Below are 19,032 nucleotides of genomic sequence, written 5' to 3'. Positions count from 1 at the left end.
TCCTTTGCTGTGCAAAAGCTTTTAAGTTTCATTAGGTCCCATTTGTTTATTTTTGTTTTTATTTCCATTTCTCTAGGAGATAGGTCAAAAAGGATCTTGCTGTGATTTAAAACATCATACTTAAAGATGAAATTTTAGAAAATACCACTTTAAAACCAACGACAAGACAATTTTGCCACTGTCACCACCCACTTCTATTCAACCTGGTCATGGAGATCATAGAACAAGATAAGGAAAGTAAACAAAAGGTATAAGAATTGGAAATAAAAAAACAATGGCATTATCATGGAGGGAATGGTTGGCCACATTTTAAAAATTCAAGAATATCTAAAGACAAACTTTTACAATTAATAAAAGTGAATAATTCAGTAAGGTTTTGGGCTGTATATATAAATATCAGTAGCATTTCTTTACAAGCCATCTAGCAATCTGAAAATATAATTTCTAAAATGATAGTATTTGCTATAACAAATAATAACAATGTAAGATATCTAGAGATTAACAAAAAATGTGCAAGACATTTTTGGAGAAAATTAGAAAACTTACTTTCAGCACACAAAAGAAGACCTAAATCAGTGGAGAAATATACCACGTTCATGGATGGAAAAATTCAACAATATAAAGATGGAAATTTTCTCTGAATTAATGAAATGAAATTTACTTCATTCAATGAAATTTCCAATCAAAATCTCAACAAGGTTTTCTTTTCATGATACTTAACAAACTAGTCTTAAAATTAATTTGGAAGAACAATCAACCAGAAATAATCAATGCAATTTTGAAGAAAAATAATGAAAGGGACTTGCCATACCAAACGTTGATTTAGTAAAAAGCAACATAAATTAAAGCAGTATGGTATGAGTGCAAAAAACAAATAAGTAGACAGGTGGGATAGATAAAGGGGTCTAGAAACTTGATAGATATTACAAATTTGCTGGTAAAGAATGGACTACTAAATACACTTCTGAGACAATTGGCTAACCATATGGAAAAAGACAAAATTAGATCCCTACCTCACATTATACACACACAAAAATAATTCCAGATAGATTAAAAACCTAAATGTTAAAAACAAAATGGTAAAACATTTAAAGAAAATATAGGAGATGGGGGTAAAACTATAAAGAAAAGCATGGAACTGAACATCATAATTGCCAAGAAAATGGTTACCACTAGGGAGAAGAAAAGGGAGTTAAAATTGGGAAGAAAAATGCATGGAGATTGCAAGGTGCTGGTAATGCTCTATTTCTTGTGCAAAAGTTACACAGGTGTTAATTTTACAATAATTTGTTTATTTTATTTTTATTGATTTGTTGTTCATTTCTGTATATTTCAGTATTTAAAATAAATAAATAATTTAGGAGAATATCTTCACAACACTCGAGTAGGAAAGTGTTTCCAAAATACAAAAAGCACAAAGCTTCTAGTCACTGGAGGTGGCTAAATTGAGGCTGGATTACCATTTTTAACTAATATATTTACGTTAAAATGTAAAACTTCCACATGACTAAAGACACCAATACCAAATGAAAATGCAGGACACAATGGGGACCAACAAAAGATTAACAGCCGGAAAATATTATTCAAACTCCAACAATTCAGTTAAGATATCATCAAGCAATCTGAAAGAAAACTAGGTAAAGGATATGAACAGGCAATTCAACAAGGAGGAAATCTAAACAGCCATTAAACGTGCACAGCCTCAACAGTGTTCAGGGTAATGCAAAATAAATCAAGATACCATTTCACATCCAACATACTGGCATCCATTAAAAATCCAACAGTCCCAAGTGTAACGAAAGATATGAAGACATGGGAACTCCCATTTACTTCTGTAAAAAAATATAAGTTAATATAACCACTATTTGGAGGGCTTTGTAGTACCCAATAAAAAATCCATACTACTTCTCTCAGCCATTCCCTGGGAAACTCTTGAACATGTGCAAACGAGACCAGAATAAAGATATTCATTGAAGATGTATTATTATTGTTTGTAACAGGAAAAAAAAGTAGAAACAACTGCTTTCTGAGGGAATACGTGAGTTGTCTACCTCATTAAACAGAGGATACTAGACATAATTTGAATGTCTCCTAAATGTCTGGAAATCTACAGAATAAACGGATTCTTTCATAGAGGAATACCAGACAATAGTTAAGTGAATGAATTAAATTTACTTATACCAACATGGATGAAAGAGAATGTTAAATAAGAAAAAAAAACTGTAAAAGGATACCATCTATGTAAAGATTTTAAACGCAAATATATATTTGTATTTTCATATATATAATTTATTTATATATAATATAAAGCTTATAAATATTCAAATGCAATAAAAGTATAAAACTTTCAGGGGAATGGAGAAGACAATAACATCAGAATGGTGGTAATATACAGGGAGGGAGAGGAAAGGGTTGGAGGATTTAGTGAAAATAAGAGATCTGAAGCAAAAACAGCGAACGGTTAGTATCTGTTTAATCTCAGTGGTACTTACAGGGGTGTTTCTTATTTTCTGTACCTTTATTATGCTTATAACTTTTCATAACTACAATCGTGATGGAATTAAGATACAAACAAGGAAAAATACACAGTTGATTTTTCAAACCTATGAAGCTTCTCTCTTTAATCCATGAAATGCTTTTAATTTTAACTATGGTTTATGGAACTCTCTCCTAATCTTATTATAAGTTTCTCCACCTCCTTAAATAGAGGATACTAGACATAATTTAAACCTTTCTTAGTGGCTGAAAGTCTAGATAATTTGAATCACTGAATTAAAGAAGGAAAATGGACCTTAAAATTAACTAAATCAAGCAACACTTCTGATGTTTAATTCCTGCTACAACATTATTCATAGATGATTATCCAACCTCAAATCGGATACTTTCAGGGATACAAAACATTCCATTTTTGGAGGGGGGGGAATTCTGTGAGAAAGTGATCCTAATAAAATCTCCCTCCTTATAACCATCACACTCCGCTCTTAATTCTGCCTGTTAGAGCCATTACAGTACAAGTTTAAGTCCACATGAAATACCATCAAATATTTGAAGACATCACGTCACTCCTAGGTCCCCTTCTTTTCCCAGGTCAAACATGTCCATGTACTTTCTTTGAATGACATTGTTCATATCCTTGGCCAAGTTTTCTCTGAAATGCCCATTTCTTAATGATTTATAGACGTTCTTTACATATTATGGATACTAACTCTGTTACATATGCTGATAGTATTTTCTCCCAGAAGGTCAATTATCCTCTAATGTTGCTTACAGTGATTTCTGCCATATGGATCTTTAATTTTTTTATATAGTCACATATGTCAGGTTTTTCTTTCATGGCTTCTGGGTTTTGTATCTTAATAAGATATTAATATAGTTCTACATTACATTCTGATTCAAGTATATTTTTTGTTCTATTTTTCACATTACTTTTTTAAGGCTGGATTTGTTCACTCAACATGTTTTTGAGATTCATCCATGTATCTCTTTTTTTAGTTTTAGCTTCCATATTTATGTCTATGATCCATCTTGAATTAATTTTTGTGTATGACAAGAGGTCATGGTTTATTTTAGATGTAGTTTTTTTTAAAGAAGTCTCCCATTTCTTGCACTGATTCTGCTTAACTGGAGACCATTTGCTACAATTGCCCAATATGATTTTCCTTTTTTTTTTTTGGCTGTGCAGCTTACAGGATTGTGGGATCTTAGTTCTTAGTTCCCCAACCAAGGATTGAACCCGTGCCCTCAGGAGTGAAAGCGCAGAGTCCTAATCACTGGACCACCAGGGAATTCCCCCCAACTTTTCTTATTTCAACTTGCCTAATCTCCTTATGTTAAGCTATTTCTTTTGCTTGCTCATTTTTATAAAAGAAGATCTATTTTGATTGATCATGATAATTGGAGGAGATCTCCTCAGCCACTGTGTAGGACACAGCTTGAATTCCACAATGGCTTACAACTCCCTCTTCCTATGCCTACTGACATAGTAGGCAGCTGCAGGAGTCCTTGGTGGACAATTACTTCGAGTACCTAGTGACACCTGGGAGCAAATTTTGTGGCCAGCACTCCAGGCCTTGATGGAGTTTCCAAAGTCCTCCAATTTTTCCACTCCAACTACACCTCCCTCCTTCTAACAGTTCAAAGAGAGGTAAAATCGGAAATGCTTTTCTCTAACTCTTGCTTGCTCAAGATTTTTCTCCCCTAGTCCTCATTCAGCTGAAGATTTTCTTCTCCAGTTTCACTGTCCTGTGCTCATGAACTAGAGATCTGTGAGTTGGCTTCTAGAGTCCTCTTTCTGTTTAGAGCAACTACCTAATATTTGGTTGTGGGCAACGTTTGTAGTGTAAGTTGGCACCTCTCAGAATGTTGACATATACCCCATTTCTATCACTGCTTTTCTTACTGCCAGAGAAAATGTATTTGGCCAGAGAGCTGCAGACTTGCCGCTGCAGTACTGATAGGAATGAGCCTAGTTTGAACCTCTCTGTCTACACAGACAATTCCATTGATCAACCAAGAGGTATTTATTAAGTGTCTAGCATTGTGGCTATAGTCTCTTCACTGTGTACTTTTCCTCTCTCTCTAATGAAGAGCATAAACAATACATAAGATATTGGAGATAAATGCTGGCTATTTCTGCTTCTTCATTATTCCATTCTCAAGCCATAATGTTATGGTTTCCTCCTTAAAGTGGGAAATATCTTTAAGTTGATATTAAGTGGTCCAAAGAGAACAATGATTTTGCACTAGAATCAAAAATAGGCTGAATTTCATAGCAGAATCTGGAAGGCTCCTCTTCCCTTTACTTTTAGGGACAAAATGCAGTGACTAGGACACAGATAAGAACTATGACTCATATCTGGTGAAATCACTCAGGTCAGCTCACCTGTTCAATCTGTCTGTACCATATCATCAGCACGTCCTCTAGCTGACGAACAGTTTCTGAATTGCTAGCTGCGAGTGTCACTTCTTCAAAGGTATGCAGTTTGGAAAAATCAACATTGTCTATCTTCTTTAACTTAACTGTTCCCTCAATACTTATTCTAGCACCTAAAAGGGAAAAAATAATATTGACAAGAGGTGTTTAACGTCAATGAGTTAAATGCCAATGTGTGGTTTCAAGCTGTAATTACTAAAATGTTAGAGATCTAACACTTTATAGAAATATAATTCTAGTTGATCATTAGATTGTGACTATGATTTATTAATAAAATTGCATATTTTAACAATATGAAATAATATAATTTATATTTTAAAAAGAGTTCATAATAACGTATATATTTTTAAATATGGTAAAAATTTTCTCAAATAATATAGGAAGAGAATCCTCCTTTTACAATGGGAGATATAAAAGAAAATGTATCTTACACCTTCAGAGATCCATGGAAAGAGAAGTTCTAATGATTTGATTTCTTATCTCTAGGTCTCATAATTACTTTGATTAACATCTTCTTTTAAGATGGAAATGTTTTCTCTAATGCATATTTTTAATAACATATCTTATAGTTAATTTGCTCATTTGTAGTAACTGATTAAACATTAAATATTATACTTACCATCTAAAAATGAAAGGTATCTGTTGATGGTTTCAGTGAAAATGTGTTTTTCAGATTCTCCTTGCTGGCACTGGTTTAAAGCACCCCAATTATTTGTCGCAAGAATAGCTGGTAGAAATATATTTGCCAGCATATTCCTAATCCCAACTAGGAGTCCTTCTGACACATCCAGAAAAGTAAATAGCACTTCCTAAAAGGGTAATGTTCAAATGTTATTTTACATGCTGATCCCATTAAGGAACTGAAAATCATAACCTATTTTACATTACAATAAGTATAGACAATATATCTTATAAACTATTAGGAAAACTTAAGTGGTGAATATTAAGGTTCTAAAATCAACAAACTTATATTCTGCCCACATTTAACCATTCACATACTTGCTCATCAAGTAAACACTTTCCCTGGTGCTTTAATTTCTGCATAGGGAAGGAGATATGGCCTGGAGTCCATACAATGTGAGGGAAATGAAACTGAGCCTCCTACATAAAGAAAGTTCTAGGTGGACAGTTGCCCTGTCCATGAAAAGGGGACGAGAAAAACTCTGTCATTTGAGGTAAAAAGCAATGAAACTAGCCCTCTGCCCAGAAATTTGGATGGAAAAAACAATGGTCAAAGGGTACAAACTTCCAGTTATAAGATGAATAAGTTCTGGGGATCTAACGTACAGCATGGTGACTGTAGTTAACGATACTGTATTGTATACTTAAAAGTTGCTAAGGGAGTAGATCTTAGATGTCATTACCAAAAAAGAAGAAAAAAAGGTAATTGTGTGAGGCAATGGAGGTGTTATCTAATGCTATGGCAGTAATCATTTCACAATGTGTTAAATCAATTCTTTGTATACCTTAAACTTACATAATGTTATATGTCAATTATATCTCAATAAAGCTGGCAAAAATGCTTAACCATATATTTGAAAAAAATGTAAACATACTTCATGAATATTTTTAGTATTTATAGGGACATCATTGCGACAGCGAACAAAAACTACACACACTCCTTTTAGTTTCTCTGGGGCTGCGTTGTCTATATACAATCTCATCATTTTTGCCCCTTTGGTTGCTCCAGCAATAGTTCGACCACATTCTGAAAACAAAAGTCAAGAACTTAGCATACGATCACATGACTAATCAAATGTGATAAATTACTGTGGATCTTACACCCTTGCTCCTTGCTTTACTTTAAGAAGTTTTCAATATAATTATGGAATAAAATTTTTTGTCTACAAAAAGATGTAATTGCAAATCTTAAATTGCAGCCTCCTTGGGTACCTTTCACTGAGTTCTGCACTTTGCTCCTTTTGGCCTGGCCCCAGGCAGGACTTTCATGCAAACCCTTCTCTTATCCCATTCTCAACACTTTGCCTCCTTAATCCTTGCTAATCTTTTGTATCTCAGCCAAAATGCCACCTCTCAGGTAAACTTTCACTGACTCCCCCAAGAAGATCCTGTCCCCCACTAAATACTCTCATAGCACCTGACTTATATTAAATCCTTCCTTGAACTAATTTCAATGAAAATGTATCATTAGAAATCTTTCTTCGATGTTTAAAAACTATTTAAAATATGAGAATTCTGTTAGATAGCTAGTTGTAATATTTTTTTCTAAATTTTTTTTGGCTGCGTTGGGTCTTAGTTGCGGCACACAGGATCTTCGTTGAGGCACGTGGGATCTTTTCTTTGTGGCGTGTGGGCTTCTCCCTAGTTGTGGACTGCGGGTTTTCTCTCTCTAGTTGTGGCATGCGGGCTCCAGAGCACGTGGGCTCTGTAGTTTGTAGCACGCGGGCTCTCTCGTTAAGGCGTGTGAGCTCAGTAGTTGTGGCATGCAGGCTTAGTTGTGGGATCTTAGTTCCCCGACCAGGGATCGAACCTGCATTCCCTGCATTGGAAGGTGGGCTCTTTACCACCGGTACCACCAGGGAAGTCCCTGGTTGCAATATTAATAAGCAAAAAATCAACAGTCTTCCTGTTCACAACCATAACCAATTTGAAATATGATCTAAGAAAATTTTACATCCCTATCACAAAACCATAAACATCTTTTGTCTGCCCAGCCCTCCTTCCTTTGGGTCTGGGGAATTTCTCCCGTCCTGGGATTCAGGAGGACACCAGTCTCAGAGCCCTGCAGGGGTACACATGTGAAAACTATACTAATTAGACTCTCTGCAAGACTGTAAATCTTGGATGCAGAGACACAAAGATAAAAGGGGATCTGAGCAAGGTCAATCCACTGATGAATCCAAAGAAACTGCCCTGAAATCCATGGAAATGCTCTATTCCTATTTTTCCCAAGGCCTCATTTTTCAGCTAGTTCTAAATTTTGTGAACTACCCAAATGTTTTAATTTTTTTGCTTACCTAAGCCAGAGTCTGCATCTTGCTTGCAGCCAAAGAACCCTGAGATATGGTATGCAGCAATGTAGACCTCAAATGCTCATTCATGGAGGTTGGCAGAATTACCTTTACCCTTAATATTCTCCCTTTTTTCCTTGATAAGTGAACCTGAATTTGTCCCATTTAGCAATCTGTACATTCTCAGGGAGACAACTGCTTTCTCAGCCTCCCTAGCCCCTAGGGTAGTCATGTGACATAAGAAGCTTGGGCTTTCCTGATAAAGGGGAGAGGTGTGACTAGTAGGCCCCTTTCCTACATGATGAAAACCTGTACATAATGTCTAGAGCTTCATCTTGCAACCATGTGGAACAAATATGAACACAAAGCAATGTGTTAAGAATGGCAGAATAGGGGACTTGCTTGTGGCGCAGTGGTTAAGAATCCACCTGCCAATGCAGGGGACACCGGTTCGATCCCTGGTCCGGGAAGATCCCACATGCCGTGGAGCAAATAAGCCATGTGACACATATACTGAGCCTGCGCTCTAGAGCCGGTGCTCTAAAGCAAGAGAAGCCACCGCAATGAGAAGCCCGTGCACCACAACGAAAAGTAGCTCCTGCTCGCGGCAACTAGAGAAAAGCCCGCACACAGCAACGAAGACCCAATGCAGCCAAATAAATAAATTAATTAAATTAAAAAAAAAAAAGAATGGCAGAACAGAAATAAAATAAGAATCTGGGTTTCTGATGGCATTACTGAGCACTTGAACCACTGCTAGCCACTGCCTGCCCAGTTATGAGAGAAAAATAGACTCCCTATTTGTTTAAGCTACTATTAGGATTTCCATTACTCACAGCTGAACATATTCCTGGCTTCTAAAAATCCAAATGCAGCTACATTATAGAATACTATACAGCATCTTTTAAATTAGATAAATCTATATTTAATAACATAAAAAATGTCTAGGTTATACTGTCAAGTCCAAAAAGTAAGTCAAGAATAAAACGCGTTATATGATATTTTTAAAATGATAATAAGTGTCTACATGTTAGCACATGCATATAAGAAAGACATGTAGAGGAATATTTACCAAGACGATAAATGTATTATTTTTGGAAATAGCAAAAATAATAAATAAAAGTATGTTTACCCTTTCTTCTGGCAGTTCTCCTGAGAATTCTTCCTAAAAAGTCTTCCTAATCCACGTAGAATTAGCTTCAATGATATTCATTGAGGCATTGTTTAAAGGAGAAAAAAGTTGTGAACAACCTAAATTCTAATAATAAGTTTTGAACCTAATAGTTGTATCAGCCTAATGAAGTACAATGCAACTGTTTAAAATTTAATTGTGGAAATGTATCAGTGGCATGGAGAAGACAATATTATCAATTTTTAAAAGCTACCATAGAATAATATATAGAGTTGGATCCCATTTTTATAAAGCACCTATAAATTGGGTTTTTTTTAGTTCAATTAAATTGAAAAAAAAAAAAAGGAAGCATATCTTGGGTGACATGGTCCCCAAACAGGAAATGCAATGTTTTTGAAAATAATTAAGAGAAGGCTGAACTACCTCTCATGGCTACTGAGGTCCTTTTTCTTTCTGAGACTGGACTATAATCTTGGAGGACAAGCCTTTTTTAGGGAGTGAGGCAAAGTTTACATGGCACTTGCCCTGAGCCCAGCATACACCACGGTCCTCCCAATCCCATGAGGTGAGTTCCATTACTGTTCCCATTTTACAGATGAGAAAACCAAGGCCTGGAGAGATGAAATAACTTTCCCAGTGTGACCCAGCGAGTAAAGAGTGGAGCTTGTCTTCACCACCTCACTTCTGACCCTCTCCAGAACCGAGCTTTAAACCAGTGTGTCAAACAGTGTCTATCTGTGATCCCCTCCTCCCTGCAGGCCCAGGGGTCTGCACACCGTCAACGGAGGGTGTGATAAGCTCTGCATTTTAAGAAAACAACATCTGGTCTGGGATACTCTCACCCATATACCAGGATACACAGGATAACCTGTGTAGAAGAAATGGAAAGTTTCACACTGTTGACACTGACTTGAAATCCACCCTGAGCTCCAAAGTTTGGACCAAGGCTATTTAGAAAAATAATTGTTAGGGCAGAGGGGTCTTAGAATCCAGCAGGGCACTGAGTATGGGGAAAGTGGCTTCCTTCTCAGTCCTACCTTGGCCCCTTACACTCTCATCCAGTACCCACCTACTCCCCATCAAGCTTTGCCTCCTCGGGACCCACAGGGCTGGTGGTCTGAGTGAGCAAGGCGTAGGCATAGGCGCTGTCTGGAGGAAAAGTCATTGGGCTGCTGAAGTTTGCAGTGACCAGCATGATCCCAGGAGGGGCAGCAGTATGTAGTTACTTGGTCACTCTTCCAGCTGAAGAATGCACGTCCCCCTTCTCATCTGTCTTGTACTTTCATAAATTTTGACAAAGAACGACCCAAAGCACCAGAGTGGGTACAAGGTCAGCAAACCACAGAGCACTCCCAGCCTCCAGCACATTTGGAATAAGAGAGATGCTACTTGTGAGCCATAAAAGAGGTGATTACTTTCCTGGTTAAAGGCAGCAAGAATGCCATAGGCTGTGGAAAGGTGGAGGCACAGAGAGCCTGTCTCAAACTTACCTTGTCACCCAGAAGCATCTTGGAGAGCTCTGTCTGTCTGGTGTTGTAATCTTGGCACAAAAGGAATATTCTCACTAGCTCTACATTCTTGTTTTGGCCCAATAAGTTTGAAAATGATACTTTTTTTTTTCTGCTGACAGCTTGAGAGTTTCATTATTTTTTTTTCCTGATTATGGCTGTACATGGTTGTTGTTTTTTTTAAAAACATATTTATTGGAGTATAATTGCTTTACAATGGTGTGTTAGTTTCTGCTTTACAACAAAGTGAATCAGTTATACATATACATATGCTCCCATATCTCTTCCCTCTTGCATCTCCCTCCCTCCCACCCTCCCTATCCTACCCCTCTAGGTGGTCACATTATTATTATTTATACTATACTCTTCCAAAGAAGGTTTGAGGCAATATACAATAACAATAAATGCTATGGACTGAATGTGTCCCCCCAAATATATATATGTATAGCAGTATATATACATACTGCAAAATAGGATCCAACTCTACATATTATGTATGCAACTCTGGATGTCAAGGAGTCAATGAACCGTGAATATGTCTTAGACTTGCAGCAATACTTATAATTTGGGTCGTTAAAAACATCTAAATTCGTGATCAGAAGATAAAACTAGCAGAAGATAAAACTATATACATAGTGGTATATATACTGTGTATATATGTACATAACTCATACATACTGTACATATACATATCAAAATACATAGACAGAGGGAAATACACACACACACACACACACACACACACACACACACATATATATATCAAAGAAGTTACAGAAGGATACTCATCAAGGAGTTAATTTGATTATTCCAAGTGAGTGGGAATGTGGGTGGTAGTTTTAATTTTTCTTCTCATTGTAGATATTTTCTCACCTTTCTATATTTTCAGCTATTGTTTTAATTTGTAATGAATTATGAAAATTTGGACCTTACAGTAATGTCCCAGCATAAGAATTGTGAGAGACAGAAGATGAATAGAGCAGACATAGTCACTAATCATGAGTCTACATATTTTGTTGGTGAAGAAAGACATATATATTAAACAATTAGATGAAAACAGAAGAACATGATCAAGTGGGGTATCTTACAATGCAAACTTTAAAAGAGACAGGCGTTTGAAGGATAGTGATGGATGTGGTTTGGAACACTCTGGGAAGGCTCTGAAGTAAAGAGAATGCCTGAGGCGATCCGGAGGAGGGGTAGGACTTGGCTGAGACACTTGGGAGGGTGGAGAAAAGGGCACGGAAATGACTGGTGTGGACAGACAACAATGAAGACTGGCTTAGAGAGAGCAGCAAGTTCATGTTTGGCTGAACAGGAGATCAACTAAACAAGAACTGTGTGTCCAGGTTATGACAGGCCTTAGTGGAATAAATGAAGAGTTTGGACTCAATCCAACAGCAGGACAATGAAAGATTTACTTGGCAGGAATAAGTAGTATGGATTTCAGAGAGGAAATCTGGTAACAGAGATACCGGTTTTCAATCTGGAATACTGGGGCAGGCATGAGATAGAAGCCTAGCTTAAAGGCAGCAGACGAGGAAAGCAAGAAAGAACCAACAGAGGGGACACGGTAAAATCCACAAGATTTATAAGATAAGTAGTCTAAAACCAAAGGATGATCCGTGTACCTATTATTAAGACAAAAGTTTAATGACCTGGTAAAGTATCAATTCTTTTTGGAATAACGTGAAAAGTAGGGAAAGCCAGATATTCCACTGCCAGCTGCAGCAAACACAAGATGCTGACCCAGGGCCACAGGGAGTGACTGCTGTGCTTTTGGGTGGTTTCATGACTATTTCTAGTCATCTGACAATGCGTGTACAAAATGGCTCTACCTGTTGCAAGGAAAAGGCAATTAAATTCTAGTGAAAATGTGTATTCCCAGGAGAGGTCAATGACTTCTATAAGGATGCTTTCTTCTTCAATCATTATAGCAATCTTGTAAGCTCCTGGTAAATTTTCTTTATAAATATAGGATTGTCTATGTATAAGAGAAAAGATATGCTACACTTTAACATTCATTCATGAATAGCTGGCACGTTACCCTTGCAAAACATCCTTACCAAGACCAGGTACATCTCCTTCCTGGTACAAAAACTTCAATGTCTTACAACCATCTTTCATAAAAAAAAGAGTAAATGCTTCCAGCTGTTAAACAAAAGAGAAAATGGTAATCAATAAAATGACTAAGAAACTATAATAAAATGAACCAAGCCCTGTGCTAGGCATTTTACATACCTTAGTCCTCATAGTTTTGTAAATAAAGAAAATGAGGCTAAAAGAGTTTATTCAAGGTACACAGAAGCAGGTACATCAGAGGCAGGATTAGAATCCGAACTAATTTAACTCCAAAGTTATCATGGAATATAGGGTGAATTCTATTTCCAAACCTACATTACTGATCTACATATATAAGCGGGCCTCCACTTACCTAACCCTGCCTCACAGCATCTTATAGGGGTAAATAGGTGAGTCCAAATGGAGGTAAACATAAAGAATTATTGTTAAGAGAAACTACTCATTTTTTGGCTGCACTGGGTGGCTTGCAGGATCTTAGTTCCCTGACCAGGAATTGAACCTGCGCCCTTGGCAGTGAAAGCATGGAGTCCTAATCACAGGGAATTCCCAAGAGAAACTATTCTTAAAAGTTGATTTGTGGAAGAGTAAAACTTGCCTTACTAACTGTTTTGTTTGACCAATTATTTGAGTAATATTTTCAGCAATTATAATTTGACCTATATTTTAGCCAAACTAATATAAAAACAAATTAATATAATGTCTTCCATATTTATGAGCATGAATTTAATTACTTATGAGTCAGTATAATTATCTTAGTAAGTAGATATCTAGGTCATATAAACAAATACGCTCACACATCATTAGGGAAACACAAGTTTACTGACCCCCCTTCACCTAGTCCCACTGATTTCATACATAAGTGTCTCTCTTGGGCAGTGGGTTTCTCTTCACTTACTGACCAATTCCTGTAGGAAGTATCTCAGGTCTGGCAAAGCCTCTCACCCTTGGACAATGGTTCTCAAACTTTTGTGTGCATCAGAGAAGCAACTAGGGGACGTCTTAAAAATACAGAATGCTGGGCCCGAGGATTTGCCTTTCTAAAAAGTTCCAGGTGATGCTGCTGCTGGTCCTGGGACCAGCTTTGGGAACCACCACACTGGGAGATGAAATGGAGCCACGGAGATGCGCAAAATCCTAGCCCTTCATTTTCTACTCTTCCATCTCACACGTAAACTTGGCTCCCTTGCATAATTACCACCTAAAAGATACAGAAGCTGTCAGCATAGCTATTCTTGCCCAGTTCCACACTTTCATGCTGTATGTGACTTCTATGACCCATCATCAGCTTTGAACGCATCCAAACTCTCAAAAGTAGACCGCATGACTGTGATAAAAAAAAATCTCAATATCAAACGTAATGAATTCTTGTCTTTTAGACATGTTGTACTCCTGAGGCCAGCAGAGTGAAAACTGTCCTGGGCCGAAATCATGACTGCAGTTAAAAATTCACTTATAATACGTAATATTTTACAAATACTTCATCTGAGTTTCACCACAACCTTGCACTAGGTAAGGTGGCATTATTATGCCCCTCTTGCAGAAAAGAAAATTAAAGCTAAAAAGAATTTGAGGGGACTTCCCTGCTGGCGCAGTGGTTAAGAATCCGCCTGCCAATGCAGGGGACACGGGTTCAAGCCCTGGTCCAGGAAGACCCCACATGCCGTGGAGCAACTAAGCCCGTGCGCCACAACTACTGAGCCTGTGCTCTAGAGCCCACGAGCCACAACCACGGAGCCCACGTGCCACAACTACTGAAGCCCACGTGCCTAAAGCCTGTGTTCCGTAAGAAGAGAAGCCACCGCAATGAGAAGCCCGCACACCACAACGAAGAGTAACCCCAACTCGCCGCAACTAAAGAAAGCCCACGCGGCAACGAAGACCCAACGCAGCCAAAAATAAATAAATAAATAAATAAATAAAAAGAATTTGAGGACTTCCCTGGTGGTCCAGTGGTTAAGACTCTGCGCTTCCATTGCAGAGGGCACAGGTTCGATCCCTGGTCAGGGAACTAAGATCCCATGTGCTGTGCGGCCCAGCCAAAATAATAATAATAATAATAAATTTAAAATAAATAAAAACAGAAAGAATTTGAGTGAAGGACCCAAAGACACATATCCACAAGTGCAGAACCTGGAACTCCAGATCTGCTCTCTTTCCACAGAACTGTGCTGCTGCTGTCTTGACTTTGGAAAACACTATCATGTAAGCCAGGAAAGTAATGTCTGTGACCATCATGAGCAGCGCTGAATGAAAGTAGCAGGAACACACGAAGTAGCGAAAGCTTGAATGCCAATGCAGCAGAAACCTTTGTATTGGTTAGGGTCCTGGCAAGCAAAGGAGTCATAACAAAGAGGTTCTGAAGAAACCTTATAATAAAGAGGCTACTTCTAGAGGCCAGAGCAGGGTAAGGGAAGCTGCGGCACTAGCAGCAACACAGGACTAGCAACAGAGGAAAACCAGTACCACCTCAAGGCCTGGAAGGGAGGGCATTGGGGGGAATGGGGTAGCGGGAAGCAGGCTGATAGCCGGAGCTGGGGGAAAGGGACTTCTTGGGAGGACGCTGGCAGAAACGTGGCCAAGTGGGGAGGGATCAGGCTTCTTTCTCTTCTGCCCTCCAATCTCCTGCTGGTGGCTCCCCGAAGCCGAGCCACATGGAAACCAGAGGATGAGGGAGCCCATGTGGCAGATTCCAGAGAGGTCAGCCTTCCAGGCCACAGAGCAGGGTGGAGCACAGTCGGGAATGGATCTGAAGCCAAACAAAATAACCACCACATCTTCTGTTGTCTACCCTTTTGCGGAGCCTTTAATGAACTGTTTTCACTCTGGATTGTGCAACAGGCCTCACATAAAAGAAAAACTCTTCCATACACCCAGTTACCTAAACAACCACAACAAAACATACCACTCCTTGCTCCAACTTCTTACTCACCCATCCACTAATCGTGATGCCAATTTACTACATGTTCTTGCTTTGTCCATGTAATCAAATGAGCACTCTAATCTCTCCCAGATTTTGACATTGGTTTCCATCCTAGATGTACTTACTATCTTCCCTCCACTGTGGCTTTGCAATTCACCGGCAACTCTTAAGGAAACACCTTTCCTGGCTTGACTCTTCCCTTAATCCTAGATTTCCCATTCCTTGAAGCCTAAGCAGTGTCTGGCCTGGTCCATGATAGCCTTAAAGGAAGAAGCTAAACACAAAGACCCAAAGTCCAAGACATGCCCTAGGAATGACAAATGGAAGGGTTTGCAGGCATTGGGCACTCCCACTTCCTGGTCAGCATGCTAGCCAGTGAGAGAGACTTCCTCCAAGTAGAGAATGCCAGCCCAGAAAACCAGGTGGCAAATACTTAAGGGTGACAATATCACCTCTGTAGATACTCATATCCCCAACTTAGTCCTAGCAGCAGTCTTCCTCTGAAGGCACTGCCCAGTCCCCGCGTCTATGCCTAAATCTTTTGCAGAGCTAGTGGGATTCCAGTTGTGAAGTTAGCCAAATATGTGGCCTTGAAATTTTCAGGTGCAACAACGTTGATTACCTATATGGTTTCTTCCCTAACCAAGCACAGGAATGGTCCTTGGGAAAGGCCCGAAGCCTGGGCCTACTGAGAATCACATTTTTTAGAAATTGGCCTTCCCTTCATCTCTTGGTCATCTGCTCAGTGATGTGTGCAAGGTTGTTTTGCATCACTTTCTTCTACCTATAGGCAGACACATAACCAGAGTCACCAGAGGAGACAAAATAGTAGAGAAGAGAGGCCAGGAGAGATGAAAACAAATGAAAAAACAATACAAACAAACAAAAAAACTTGAGAGTGGCAAAGAGAATCCTGTTGCCGGTGGGTGGTATCATCCATAGCCAGGACAGGTTACAGAATTTGTGAGGCCCAGTGAAAAATGAAAATTCAGAACCACTTGTTTAGAAATTATTAATAATTTTAAGATGGCAAGAGGAGATTATTTATCCAAGGGCAGGGCCCTTCAGCACAAGGGCCTACTCAACTAATAGCCCGCATGCCCGTGAAGCCATCCTTAGCCACACGCACATTCCCACAGGGAACTTTGGTGACCTGGGAAACCATCCTACTTCCAGTTGCTTGCTGTGGCACCTCTTGTTTTATGTACACATCTCCAAGTTTGCCTATCCTTTGCCATTAAAATAGCTCAGAGCTATTGATCTCTCTGCATCAATCACATGCCCATGTCACTGTAACACACTAAGGGAACAAGAAAATGATCAATCCCATTCAACTCAGGGGCCTGCCAGTTCTAAAGCTTTGTAAGGGTCCTGGAAGAAATGAAGGGCAGACAACTTCCAGAACTTGGTAACATACTGCATCAAGCAAGGGAGAGGCTCTTTTAGGAAACATTCCACAGACTCTTCGCTTCTAGAGCAAGCTAAAGAGTTTTGCCCAAGTTCACTGGGCAAGAACAGGGAGTATGGACCCTGATAATGGCAACCTTACCACAATGCCGCCCCCAATGCAACTCTCTCACCCTTGCATTCAGTGGGACAATCGGCTCACCACCAGCATGTACCTGCTCACTGGTCTTGTAGAAGCTCCAGCCCAGGTCACTCCTAGACTTGATAAAAAGCTCAAGCAGCTAAGAGTAATTTTGTTGAAAATTTAGAACCTGAGCTATAAGGAAGCTATGACAGTGCTTCCGGGAGCTGCTATGAAAGTCACAGTTTATCATATATTACTATAATTAAGGTGACCATATAAATTCATCATCCAAAACTGGGACCCTTTTAGGAATGAAAGGAAGAACTATTAATAATTATGCTAGAGAAGTAGGCATAATCCAGGGCTGTCCCTGGCACACAGAGATGCATGGTAATCACCTCGTTGTTTTCGACTATATTCATGCAGTAGTCACTGTTCCCTAGCTCTATTTCTGCAGTTTGTTTTTCTATCCAAATGATTTGCACGTGTAGTTTATATAACCTGTACTTTTAAAATATCACTCTGGGGCTTCCGTGGTGGTGCAGTGGTTGAGAGTCTGCCTGCCGATGTAGGGGACGTGGGTTCGTGTCCTGGTCCAGGAAGATCCCACATGCCGCGGAGCAGCTGGGCCCATGAGCCATGGACGCTGAGCCTGTGCATCTACAGCCTGTGCTCCACGACAGGAGAGGTCATAACAGTGAGAGGCACGTGTACCGCAAAAAATATATATATATATTACTCTACCTGTGCTTGACTGTCCCTCTAACTTCTGAAGCCATTTTGAGTTAGAATCTTAGCTCAATTCTAGTTGCCAACTCTTTTTTTTCCTTCCTCCACAATAGTAGGCCAAACTAGAAATATCATCCAGTTGGCTATAACTATGTAAAATAAAGCTTCTTCTCTATTCAGTTAAACCCCAACCTTCTCTTTCTAAATGTTTTGTTGTTCACAACGATTCAAGTTTCTTCAACCAATCACTTCTCAAAGAGTAATTAAAAAATAATAATAAGACTTAAACTTACAGATGGGCAATCCAAAATTAATTCTTCAACAGTTGTTATGTCCAGGCCAAGCTTTTCTGATAGAATTTCAAATATATATTTGTATGAAGGGTCAATTTTCATTTTTCGGTTTTCCCTTGCATCTCTAAATCTTGCCTAAAGAATGAAAACCACGTGTAAAAAATTGTAATTATGAAGAAAAATCACCAAAATATTTCATTTCAGATAAAAGTGACACTTAATAAAAATGGTATTATAAGCAAAACCTGTCTCTCTTTTAATGTTTCCTGTAGATTTGGAATGCCACTCATACTTCGGAGATATTTGGATGATCTGCGGGAAGACTGAGAGAGCACATCAGAAGGCATTGATTGAACCATTCGTGGCGCAGGCCTAGGTCGAACCCTTCTCGGATCCGGGTCATCTTCGTCTGGCATAACTATCCTTTCATCAGAAGGAATGAGATTCATATAATCACTTAAAGAGGAAGTAGGACCTTTTTCGGAAAGAGAGACAGTATCTTCTTCAGATGCCTCTACTGGGAGGGGCGGGGCCTCTTCACTGGAAGGAGGAGGAGCCTCTTCTTCCGGAGGCGGGGGAGCCTCATCTCCTGGATCCGGAGGGGCAACATCTTCTGAGCTAGGAGGTGCTGCCTCTCCCGAAGAGCACGGGGCTTCTTCTTCCGGAGGGGGTGGGTCACCTTCTTCAGCGCTCATGTTATCCACTCCTTCCACCTGCAGAGCACCTTAAAACTTCAAAACCTAGGATTATAAAATTTTTTTTAAAAACTGTTCAATAAATTGAGTATGATGTATTAATTTATCCCTCCCATTGAAGCTAGACAGGTAGCAAAATTATCTGTTTCCCCCATACTGCATTATCTAAAGAAACTAAGTTTACAGGGCTAGAGAAAGACTTTTTTTTAAAGTGGGACAGCGCGTGCACGTGCGCAC

The 19,032-nt window shown here is 39.0% G+C and overlaps 1 protein-coding gene and 1 non-coding gene across 2 annotated transcripts in view; one reads left to right on the top strand and one right to left on the bottom strand.

The window, feature by feature from the left end:
- The window catches only part of DNAH8 (dynein axonemal heavy chain 8), a 318,775-nt gene extending 300,080 nt beyond the window's left edge, over window positions 1-18,695 (bottom strand). Inside the window, exons 1-6 of the mRNA XM_024122116.2 lie at window positions 18,346-18,695; window positions 18,101-18,235; window positions 12,612-12,696; window positions 6,490-6,641; window positions 5,553-5,742; window positions 4,883-5,046 (exon numbers count right to left, since the gene is read on the bottom strand). Of these exons, the coding sequence (XP_023977884.2) occupies window positions 4,883-5,046; window positions 5,553-5,742; window positions 6,490-6,641; window positions 12,612-12,696; window positions 18,101-18,235; window positions 18,346-18,549 (930 nt within the window). The 5' untranslated portion in view covers window positions 18,550-18,695. The remainder of the gene's footprint in view (window positions 1-4,882; window positions 5,047-5,552; window positions 5,743-6,489; window positions 6,642-12,611; window positions 12,697-18,100; window positions 18,236-18,345) is intronic.
- Window positions 14,563-14,635, top strand: TRNAG-UCC (transfer RNA glycine (anticodon UCC)). The gene has a single exon. It is a non-coding gene; the product is annotated as a tRNA-Gly (tRNA).
- Window positions 18,696-19,032: the final 337 nt, after the last annotated feature.

This window comes from Physeter macrocephalus, chromosome 18, assembly GCF_002837175.3.
Source record: "Physeter macrocephalus isolate SW-GA chromosome 18, ASM283717v5, whole genome shotgun sequence".
Taxonomy (NCBI): domain Eukaryota; kingdom Metazoa; phylum Chordata; class Mammalia; order Artiodactyla; family Physeteridae; genus Physeter; species Physeter macrocephalus.
Note: the sequence above shows the minus strand (reverse complement) of the source record. Positions and strands in the feature narration are given on the sequence as shown.